Genomic DNA, 12,288 nt, shown 5'->3' on the forward strand with positions numbered 1-12,288 from the left:
TGCCGATGCAGGGGACACGGGTTTGTGCCCCGGTCCGGTAGGATCCCACGTGCTGCGGAGCGGCTGGGCCCGTGAGCCATGGCCGCTGGGCCTGCGCGTCCGGAGCCTGTGCTCCGCAACGGGAGAGGCCACAGCAGTGAGAGGCCCGCGTACCGCAAAAAAATTAAAAAAAATATGAGACGTTAGTGAAGACATGAGAGACTATCAGAAGAGGTGGAAGTGGGCCCAGGACCATGTTCTATCATAGAAATCAAGAGGATACATTTTTTCAAGGAGATATGTTTTTTGACATTAAAAGCAAGAAGAAGTAAAAAAGAAAAAAAAAGCATGTGGGAAAGTGGAGCTGGGTCTTGGATTTGCTAAGTGAAAATGATAACTCAAAAGGAATATTTTTTTAATAAAACATGATCTTTATTACATTCATTTAAGGCATGGTTTCTCAGCCTCAGCACTAATGATATTTGGGGCTCGATAATTCTTCGTTATGAGCTGTCCTGTGCACTGCAGGATGTTTAGCAGTGTCCCTGGCCTCTACCCACTAGATGCCAGTAGTGACACCACCACCATCACCAGTTATGACAACCAAAAAATGTCTCCAGACAATGTCAGATGTCCCTGGTTGAGAACCACTGATTTAAGTATTTATTTAGCTCGTGCTGTGTACATGGTACTACATTAAACATTGCAAGGCATAAAAATATGCCACACTTTCACCCTTAAGAGGAATGCATTCTGATTTTCCTAAATTGAGTTATTCTGCTATTTCTCCTATTATGTTGATTGAAAGTATTTATGTACACATGCACATTTATGTGTACACACACACACACACACGTATGTTATTCCTCCAAGATAACATTGTCAATTTAATTATGGATTAATATTAGAAAAGTAGTAAATTGGAAATATTGGTGTTCCAATGCTATGTGTTTTATCATAGATCAGTGAAGGAAATTTTGATTATGGACCCATGGCAAAACGAGTAAGCAGTTTTCAAATCAAACTTTATCTATTCCATTTGCATTTCTCTAATGATTAATCATGTTGAGCATTCTTTTGTGTGTTTGTTTGCAATCTGTATATCTTCTTTGGAGAAATGTCTGTTTAGGTCTTCTATATCACCTCACACCAGTCAGAATGGCCATCATCAAAAAAATCTACAAACAATGCTGGAGAGGGTGTGGAGAAAAGGGAACCCTCTTGCCCTGTTGGTGGGAATGTAAATTGATACAGCCACTATGGAGAACAGTATGGAGGTTCCTTAAAAAACTAAAACTAGAACTACCATACGACCCAGCAATCCCACCACTGGGCATATGCCCTGAGAAAACCATAATTCAAAAAGGGTCATGTTCACTGCAGCTCTATTTACAATAGCCAGGGCATGGAAGCACCCTAAGTGTCCTTGAACAGATGAATGGATAAAGAAGATGTGGCACATATATACAATGGAATATTACTCAGCCATAAAAAGGAACAAAATTGAGTTATTTGTAGTGAGGTGGATGGACCTAGAGTGTGTCCTACAGAGTGAAGTAAGTCAGAAAGAGAAAAACAAATACCGTATGCTAACACGTATATATGGAATCTAAAAAAAATTTAAAAAAATAAAGGTCATGAAGAACCTAGGGGCAGGACAGGAATAAAGACGCAGATGTAGAGAATGGACTTGAGGATATGGGGAGGGGGAAGGGTAAGCTGGGATGAAGTGAGAGAGTGGCATGGACATATATACACTACCAAACGTAAAATAGATAGCTAGTGGGAAGCAGCCGCATAGCAGAGGGAGATCAGCTCGGTGCTTTGTGACCACCTAGAGGGGTGGGATAGGGAGGGTGGGAGGGAGGGAGATGCAAGAGGGAAGAGATATGGGAACATATGTATATGTATAACTGATTCACTTTGTTGTAAAGCAAAACTAACACACCATTGTAAAGCAATTATACTCCAATAAAGATGTTTAAAAAATTTTTTTATATATTCCAAAGGCTCAAATTATTTTTTGCTTTCTCATTTCTTATGAAGACAAACACTCTTCCTGATCCATAGGTATGTTACAGAACTTCTGATTTTTTAAAAAATGCAATGGTATCAATTATCCTTTGGTAGAAATTATAATTCTGTATATTGCAAGTGTTCTACCAAGTTTCTAAGTTCTTAATAAAAGAAAGATGGAGATTTTGGACTGTAATTTGACCTTAGGAACACTTATCGGAAAGATTACCACGAAATAATTTCATGGCAAGAAGTGTCCTTGATGTTTGGAAAGTACTCTCCCTTAAAAGAAGCAGCCTGTCATCTTTCCAAACCTAGCTTCCTCTTTGCTTAGGAACAAGAAAGGAAATCTAACCTCGCTCTCCTGTTTTTGCTGCTTGTGACATTGAGCAAGGCCCCAACTACTGAGGCTAACGCCGAAATCCTTGTTGTCCCTGCAGACTGCATCATCTGCCATCAAAGGTGCTATTCAGCTGGGGATAGGATACACAGTGGGTAATCTCACCTCCAAGCCAGATCGAGATGTTCTCATGCAAGACTTCTATGTGGTGGAAAGTGTGTTCCTACCCAGGTAAGAACGTTGTTACTTGTGATGATTTCCATGCTAAGGAAGCTTCGTTGTGACATCTCCATATTGAAGACTTTTCTACCAGTACAAGGCTTTATTTTCCATGCCTGTGTAGATCGTGTACTGATGTTCACGTTAGACCTTTGGCTTGCCCAAGACAATCCAAATGATTAGTACTTTCGGTTGCGTCGGGTGTCTTGCGTTTGTATGTGGTGGTGGTAAATAGGGTTCATCCTTTGGGCCAGTTGTAATTAATTAGTTGTGATAATGCTTAGAAGACCCTATGGAGAAAGACTCTGAGATTCAGTGGGAAAGACTACAGTAATCACAGAGTAATGTCTGCATAGGTTTAGAAAAAGAGGGCACCCAAGACGCAGCAGCTGGTGCCGAGTTTTTGCTAGCCCTAATTTAAAAGATGAGTTGGGGGATGCGCGTTTGGGCCTCCTGTCTGAGTACACTCATGTATCTCCTCTTTTAACTTTCCTCCAGAAAGTTTATGAGGATCCCCCTATTTTGATGCCATATTTGCAAAAACACCCAAGTTACCCATACATATCACGTCTAACTTTATTATACTGGGCGGGGGGAAATCAAACTAATAAGTCTGAGATGGATGGTAGGGATGGTTGCACAACAATACGAATGGACATAATGCCACTTAACTATGCATTTAAAAATGGTTAAGATGGTAAGCTTTATGTTATACATGCTTTACCAAAATAAATAAATAAATAATTTATAAGTCTAATACTGGCTTAACATAGGAAGAGAACTACTCATGATTAAATTGGAAATGTAGTACTACAGACAGGACTTTTCAAAAAAATAAAAATATTTGATTTGGGGGCTTGGGGCCAATTATATTTTCTTTGGGGCTATGAGGATTGACTTGTCATTTATTTTAAAATAACTTTCTCTCCAAAATAAGCCAATTTTATTATCAATTATTATTTGGCTTGAGTGAGAATGGTTGGACTGATACTTTTCCTCTCAGTGTTCTCATTGTCTTATTTTTTTAAAAAACCTTCAGGGAGATGGTACTTACATTTATTTCTATGTCCAGGTGTCAACTGCCTAGAAATAAAACCTTTAGGTGAGGGTGTCCATGTAGCCACAACAGAGCCCATGGATAAAAGAAAGTCAGCTATGAACCCAGACAGCTTCATTTTGCTTTAAATGCTCTGGGCTGAAGAACAAAGTTGGTCTATGCAAGTTTTAAAGTTTGCTTCTCTAGGTTTCCCTAGCAGCCACAAGAACTAGTTTCCATGCAGAAAATGGACAACCCCAAGGCCTAAGATATAATCCTGTCTGCTCATGACACTGCTCTTCTTTCTATAGCTGGAAAATGTCTGTTGTGTTTGTTTTTAACAACCTATCATTCCAAAACAGCATGTATTAACTGTTTTTTCTCTTTAAAGTCAGGAGGTTATGAGTTTATCTTAATCTTTTGGTATGTTCTGTTAGGCTCAAATTCCTGCGAATCAGGCTCAAAGTCCTGTAAATGTGTTTCCAGAATATTCTAATTCTCATGGTCTTCTAGGGCCTCTACCCAAATATTCCAACCTTATTTTTTTCTTCCACTGCAAAGAACAAGAGGAGCAGAGGCCTTTTGTAAGAGGCTGGCTGGCAGTGAGTTCAGGATGCCGGAGCAGTTACAGCTCAAGATGGGTGTATACAGAAGGGCAGGCTGCTGCATCCTGGCTGATCTTTTCTTCTCATAGTGTCCCATCAACAGAGCCAGCCATTGATAGGAACTGCAGGAAGGCATGGCCCAAGCATACGGTCCCCAGGCCGGCAGCATCAGCATCATCTGGAACTTGTTAGAAATGCAGATTCTTGGGCTCCCCCCAGATCAACAAAATCAGATACTCTGGGTCTGGGACCCAGGAATCTGTTTTAACAGTTGCTCCAGGTGATTCTAAGCACATAAAAGTTTGAGAACCACCGAGCTAGCACATTGCTTCCCATTTTAGGGTGACAGTTGCTCTAGTTGATACCAAGTTTTGTTCTTGCAGCTCATAAAACCCTAAATGATTTTTTTTTTTTTTTTTTTTTTTGCGGTACGCGGGCCTCTCACTGTTGTGGCCTCTCCCGTTGCGGAGCACAGGCTCCGGATGCGCAGGCTCAGCGGCCATGGCTCACGGGCCCAGCCGCTCCACGGCATGTGGGATCTTCCCGGGCCAGGGCACGAACCCACGTCACCTGCATTGGCAGGCGGACTCTCAACCACTGCACCACCAGGGAAGCCCCCTAAATGATTTTTTAATTAATATCTTAAATATCAAAATTACATCTGTTTAGCAACTGAATTGTACATGACACTGTATGAAATACGTACAACAAGGAGCACATAACTGAGGTCTTCATAGGCTCTTTTAGGCCCTTTGAGTGCCTTGATTCCTTTTGTTCACTGACAATTTTTCATAAGCATACTGCATCGTTATGATTAAGACAAGAATGAGAGTTTTTTTCACCTTTTTATTCAGGAGTAAGAAACCAGAGTTGGACCTGGCTGGCTTCTGTATCTTTGACCTTAACTCTATATTCCAGGATAGAAGCGGGAGCCGCTGAATGGCACACATGTCACTGGTGAGGGGCACCTAACTGACCCTATTTAGAGGAGTCCATTGTCACATTTAAAATATAGCATTTAAAGCATATATAGCTTTTAAATGTCAATATGACATTAAATGTTTGATTCAGGCAAGAATTTCTTTCAGCAGATACTGTATTGTTTGTTTAAAGAACATATGTGCTCCAGATGCATTTATATGAAGCAGAAGAAACTTACCTGGGGTCTTGTCTCAGTTTCCTCATCTGGGATCAGTTTCTTCATTGGTTTAGCAAAGGGATTGGGCCCAGTATTTCTCAATGGAGGTGCTATTGGCTTTTTTTGGATGAGTTAATTCTTTGTGCAAGACTGCACATTTGTCAACCCCAGTTGCCAGTTGCCAGTAACTGTAGCAATCAAAATGCCCCCCAAAGTGATGGATAAATTCAGTATCTTGATCATGGTGGTGGTTTCACTGGTATATGCATATGTGAAGATTAATAAACTTTATACTCTATTGTATGTCATTTATAACTCAGTAAAGGGGCCAAATAATGCTCCTTCCCTACCTACCCATATGCCTGTGGATGAGTAGAGAAAGGTGGACAGGACTGGCCCTTGTTGAAGCGACTGAAACATTCTGAAGTCTCTGGTGGCTCTAAAATTCAATGCATTTATCTGGGTCATAGAACTAATTGATTAGGGTACCTTGAGATGTTTTAATTTACCACTGCTAGGAAGCTGCTGGTTCTGTTTCCCTTAGCAACAAAGTGCATTGTGTTATTTTTTTATTTCTTTATTTTAAAGTGGCTCAAAGTTATTTTCAGATATTATGTATTTGCACTACAGATTATTTCATTTTGTAGATGGAGAAAGCTCTGGACCTGTTTAAGACTTGAAGGATGATATAATACCCTTTTTAACTGTCTGGTTCCATGATCTTCCAAGGTCACAAAGTAGATGAGTAAGAGAACCATGGTCATATCTTAATCTTTTGACCCCAAATTCTGTGCCATGATCAGAAACTCAGGGTTGCAGATAAATGTTCCCATGTAAATGGAATTAGGAAGAAAGAGGATGTTTTATAATGTTTCTACCATGTAAACCTGAACCTGAACTGGCAACGGGAGGCAAAGTTTATGTGCCAACTATGGACCAAGCATAATTTTATTAATAATATTTATATAATATGCATTATTCAATTATTGTTATTACTTTCATCTTTGCCATAAAAAAGCCATTTTATATATGAAGTAACTAAGGCCCTGGGAACCAAAGTGATAAACCAAAAAATGGTAAAGCCAGGATTTGAACTCCGGGGTGCCTGACTCCAAAGTTTTGTTTCTCCCGACACTATGGTGATAAAGCACAGGAACAGTATTTCTCCATTTTTGAATCAAAAAAAAATCTAGAATTATGAAACTAAATCTACCTGTCTGGCCCCTTGACAATGAGCTTGAATCCGTCCCTCTGCTCCCCTGCAGGAGACACCATCACTGCCTTCTCTGGAAAGCTGGCAATAAAAGTTTATATATCTTTCCATATTCAAGAATAATTATCTAACCAAAGACTTTGTAAAACTCTCCTGAATTTTCATCTCTTCACTTATGAAATGGAGTTTAGCTTGCTGTGAGGACCATTGCAAAGCACAGACTGCCCTTAGATTGATGGACGCTCTTTGGGATTTATTTGAATCTCCAGGGAATACCCTCAAAGAGAGGAGAGAATTCCACAGAATTACTGTAAGGGTGAAACATTATTCTAAATGACAAGCAAACATATATGTCAAAGGTCATATAAGTGTTGTCATATAAGTGTTGCCAGATATCAGTGCTAGACGTTATGGTTTTGACAGACTAGCCAACCACCTGCATTTCAAGTTTCACTGACATAAACTCATCCAAGAATCTGTCTGTACCAGGGGTCAGCACACTACAGCTCAAGAGAAAAAGCTGGCCCCCTGCCTCTTTTTTTAAATAAAGTTTACTTGTAACACAGCCTCGCCCATTCACTTACATATTGTCTGTGCCTCCTTTTGCACTACGACAGCACAGTTGAGTAGTCGCAACAAGACTCTAAAAAGATCGCCAACCCCTGATCTATACAGACATTCCATACCAGGTTTTATATAGATGTGGATAGAACACAAAGCTGCCAGAATATTTTTCTCTGGATTAAATGAGAGGTGTGACTGTCACTGGACAAGCCGATAACACAAGGTCCCTTCAAGTCAAAACTTTTTAAATATTTGTTCAACATTTATGTAGTGGGGATGCGGAAAAATGATTTTCTGTCAATAAAAATTATATACCTCTTCCTTTAACTCAAAATTGAAAGATTTATTGCATGCACTGAATATTACATAACATTTTAACTTATTTGAAATTGCCTTGAAAACATAATTTCCCAGTGTGGTAATAACTACTTGAGAAGTTTAACATTTAGATGATGAACAACGATATCACATGTTCCCAGTAAATGACACCGCAGAATGCATTCTTTGGTTTTGGAATTTAAGCTGTCTTCAGCTACTGACTTTTAAAGACTGGCTGTCAGCTGATTCGCCTCAAAAGATGGTGCAGCCTCGTGTTTCACAAGGCGGCTCAGGGGTACCCATCACAGATGTGCTCAGCAGAAGGAGGTTGGCACCAGCAGGGGGGTATGTCTGTTATTTTCTTATGTTTGTTTCATTTTTCCATTCAAGAGCACTGTCTAATTTGGCAAGAGAGAGGACCAATTTCTGTTTCACAGGTTAAATAGTCATATGTGAAACCTGTGCGATCTCTGCCTTGCCTGAGTTGGCAGAGGCAATTAACAATGCTTAAAGCTGCTTCTTCATACCCTGACTTACAAAGGTCTACTTTGAAGACTGGCTGCCACCACTAGTTTGTTACTGGACTGTAGTGTCACTTGTCCAATTGTATTGCACTTAAGTTTTCTTTGTCTCAGTATCACCATCTGTACATTAGGACAAAGGACCCTTCACTGATCCTGCCTCATGGGAGATGTGGTCATGTTTGCTGTGATGGTTAAATTTATGTGTCACCTTGACTGGCTAAGAGATGCCCAGATAGCTGATAAGACATTATTTCTGGGTGTGTCTGTGAGGATGTTTCTAGAAGAAATTAGCATTTGAATCAATAGACTGAGTAAGGAAATCACCTCACCAGTTTGGGTGGGCATCATCTAATTTGTTGAGGGCCTGAATAGAACAAAGAGGTGGGAAAAGGGCTAATTCACTCCCTGCTTGAGCTGGGACATCCATCTTCTCTTGCCCTGGGACGTCAGCATTCCTGGTTCTTGGGCCTTCAGACTTGGACCAGGCCTTATACCATTGGCTTTCCTGGTTCTCAGACATTCGGGTTTGGACTGGAATTACACCACCAGCTCTCCTGGACCCCCAGCTTGCATATGGCAGATCGTGGGACTTTTCAACCTCCATAATTGCATGGGTCGATCCCTCATGATAAATCTGTCACCTAGAAGTTGCTGACCCACTTGTTTTGCCAGGAGGCCACAAACCCACTAACTGTCGGTTACAGTTTGAAATCAAGGAAGCTCACCATATATAAAATGCTGCCTCTAAAACCTCAAAGCTCTGGGCCTCAGCTCCAACACTGGACCCCTTAAGGGTCCTGGAGATGCTTAATCAGTTTCACCCCATTGCTTCGCACCACATCTCTCCACCCAGTGCCGCCAAAACTAGCGCTTGGCTATCAGGCTCTGAAATCACATACACAAAGCTGGGTGTTCACGGTACATACAGATGAGAACCCCAGCATGGCTAATCAAACGCAGCCTACCTGAGGCCCTCCTGGGGAAGTAATTGGGGTATTTGGGCAGGTTGTACCTGAAGCCTCTAACTGGATCCTGAAAAGGAAGACTAACTGGGGAACATTAAATTGAAGTTAAGGCAAAGCTGACTGCTTGTGACTTTTCCACTGCCCTGATGTGGATCTAATCTCCCCTCTTGTTTGTTCCTGACTAGCCTCGGTCAGTACTTTCCCTCCCTGGACTTTGATTTCCTTATCTGCTAAATGGGAAATTCCAGACGGTGGCTAATGCTTCCTCGAGCTTCAGCGTTGTATAATCCTAAACATTTATTGCCATTAAGAAATAACGTACTTTTGGACTTAAGACGAACACTAACTTTAAATTAAATGTAGTTAAATTAACAATTGAACACTCCTCCGAAGAGTGAATATCAAAATGCCAGAGCAGATCCATAATCAAACTTTGCTTCTTGGTGAAATAAGGGAGGAAAGGACAAGAGAGAGAAAAGTACAGTTTTTTAGTTGAAGTTTCTTCCTCCTCTGGTGGAGTTAACAAACCCTTTCTTTAATAATTTGATAGGACAGTACTGTGTGTTGGCTTACTTGCTTAGGTTCTTACTTGGCAAAAGCAAGTTGGAAATCCCATGTCGGCCTCCAGATTTTTATTGGTGACATTTTACCAGCTCTTGGGATCCAGACATGTCAAACCCCTGGTGGAAACCTCACAGCTGAAATTTCCAAAGGCTCGATTTTATGCCAAGACAGGAAAGTGGAGTTTTTTCCCCCAATCACTACATAAATGGATTGAAGAAACATCAGTCTTAAATTGTGAAGAAGTCTGCTCTTCAGCAGAGTCCGTTTTTGCTGGAGAAGTCTAGGTGCTGGACAGTCTCCTGTGGGCTACCACCCAGGCTCCAGCAAGGAAAGCCTGCAGGAGTCTTTGGTGGACCTCTTCCACGGGCCAGCAGACTAACGCTGATCGCGGTTGTGTTACTGCCTTGGTTTAGCCTTTCGTGCGCGTACAGAGGAGCCTCTGTGCTGGGCATCAGTGGACCAGCACCCACACTGGTACCCAGTAAGTCTGCCAGTGCCCAACCTGAGAAAATCAGGTTAGTGTCTGCTGGCTTATCCTCACTGCACCCGCTGTTTGGTGTTGCACTTGTGCCCTATACCTCCTGAGAAACTCCAGCTGGAGCCAACAGCCCATTAATTTGCATTTCCTGCAATAGAACTTCATTCATGCCGAGTTGGTATTTGTTACTCACTGGAGCAGCTTAATAAGCAGAAGCAAACCCTTCTGCTGTGTGGTACCCAGTGTGCAGAGCTTTGTTTTGGGGTTATGGCTTTTACCCCTAACTTAAAAAAAAATTTTTTAATGTTGTAAATGGTAATATGTAGAAGGGTTAATCTTCATGATGCTTTTAGAAGAAATACTGTGAAAAGTGTCCCTTTCATTCCTGTGCCTTTATTACCTGTCTAACTCTAGTGGTCACTGTTACTTGGGGTCTGTATATCCTTCAAGCATTTTTTGTGCAGATACATGCCAAAGATATAGTTTTTGCTTTTGTATGCAAATGGTGGCATGCCATACACAGTATTCTGCATCAAGCTTCTTTCACTTAATCTGTCTCAGATCTCACCACGTCAGTACATAAGCCTCCTCGTTCTTTTTTAATAGCTGCGTGGTATTCCAGTGTGTGGCTGAACCATAATTACGTTGACTGGTTCCCTTCTGAGAGACATCTAAGTTGCTTCCAATCCTTTGTCCTTACAAACAGTGCTATAATGAATAACCAGGTACAAACATGTCATTTTGTACAAACAGCAGTTTATCTGTACTGTAAATTATAGCCATGCATTTGCTGAATCAAGAGGTACGTACATTCGTCATTTTGACAGGAGTTGTGAAAATGTCCTCCAAAGGAAAAGTATCAATTTGCTTTCCCACTAATAGTGCCTCAGGGTACCAGTCTCCCTTGAGCTATATCAATGTTTTAAATTTCTGCCCATCTGAGAGAGAAAATGATATCTCGGTGACCGTTAATTTGCATTTATTCCATTATAAGTGAGGTTGGACATCTTTTCATATGCATAAGCCATTTATGCTTCCATTTCTGTGAAGTGCCTGATTATACCCTGGGCTATTTTTTTTACATATATAACTTTTCGGTCTTTTTCTTTGCTGTATTTTGGAGCTCTTTGTATTGGGAGATTAGCTCTTTGTGATTTGAGTTGCAAATATTTTCTCATTTTGTCACTTTCATTTTCCCTTTTTTTTTTTTTTTTTTTTAAGCCAGTTAGTCACTTCATTCTCCACGTGACACGTCCAACCCTGGGCTGTCTCCCGTCAGCACACAGCCTTAATCATCCAGACACACTGAGGGCTCCCCACTGGCCAGGTGCACGGCCTTTCATGTTTCCATCCACTTGGCCATGTTACTTCTAGAGGCTCAGTACCAGGCCTCAGAGAGCACAGCTTGTAAATGGCAGAGATGGGACCGGAACCCAGGTGTCCCTGGACCACAGGGAGTTAGGAGCATCTTAACTCCCATACAGGGTATCCAGTATGATTTAACAGAATGCAAAGTCTTAATGTTTGTCAAAGGAAAGCAGAATTCATAAGCTAAAACCTACTAAGAGAAAAAAAGTGGCAATGTTTTATGATCCACTATTAGGGAATGTTCCTCTCCATTTCAGGCAAATGGAGAGGTTCAAGATTGTATAACCTCAGCAGTTAATTATTAATATATTGTTAGTTATGCTGTGAAGAAATTGCCACTTTCTATAATGCCTGTGTTAAGTATTACCCCTGCCCCCTTTTCATCATCTCCATTTATACAAATACAATTTATTGATGACCCCATACAGGCAAGCCTGCCTCACAGTTGACCCTTACCATTCTCTGTATCTTAATGTGGCCCAAAGCTAGCTAGATTTTTCTCATTTTTAGTGATGCGGTGGCTTTTAATACGAGCTGTGTCAGGGTGGATACCTAAAGAAACGAATGTTCCCTTTCTCTAACCAGAGATGTTCTCTGTGTGTGTGTGTGTGTGTGTGTGTGTGCGCGCGCGCGCGCGTGTGTGCGTGCGTGCGTGCGCGCATATGTCTGCCTGTCTCATTGCCAAGGAAACCTAACACTATCCTTTTTACACCATTGCTAAATAAACCATAGTACTCAGGGAGATGTGAATCCAAGGAAAACTATTGTAATTAATACTTGCTTCAGGGAAAGGTGAACAACTCAAGAAGCTCAGAGTTACCAAAAATGAAAATGATAATAAAAAATACTGTATCCTCAGGGGCTTCCCTGGTGGTGCAGTGGTTGAGAATCTGCCTGCTAATGCAGGGGACACGGGTTCAAGCCCCGGTTTGGGAGGATCCCACATGCCGCGGAGCAACTA

The 12,288-nt window shown here is 41.3% G+C and overlaps 1 protein-coding gene across 9 annotated transcripts in view; it reads left to right on the forward strand.

Annotated features, from left to right (window-relative positions):
• Positions 1–12,288, forward strand: part of PIP5K1B (phosphatidylinositol-4-phosphate 5-kinase type 1 beta) — a 330,062-nt gene that overhangs the window by 161,934 nt on the left and 155,840 nt on the right. For 5 of the 9 annotated variants that reach the window (XM_073806188.1, XM_019934739.3, XM_019934736.3 and 2 more), the window contains 2 exons: positions 941–982; positions 2,436–2,566. The exons of 2 other annotated variants lie outside the window; for them this stretch is intronic. In XM_073806188.1, the coding sequence (XP_073662289.1) occupies positions 941–982; positions 2,436–2,566 (173 nt within the window). The remainder of the gene's footprint in view (positions 1–940; positions 983–2,435; positions 2,567–12,288) is intronic. 2 more of the 9 variants (XM_019934738.3, XM_073806187.1) reach the window with 1 other exon arrangement.

The sequence above is a fragment of the Tursiops truncatus genome, chromosome 6 (assembly GCF_011762595.2).
Source record: "Tursiops truncatus isolate mTurTru1 chromosome 6, mTurTru1.mat.Y, whole genome shotgun sequence".
Lineage (NCBI taxonomy): Eukaryota > Metazoa > Chordata > Mammalia > Artiodactyla > Delphinidae > Tursiops > Tursiops truncatus.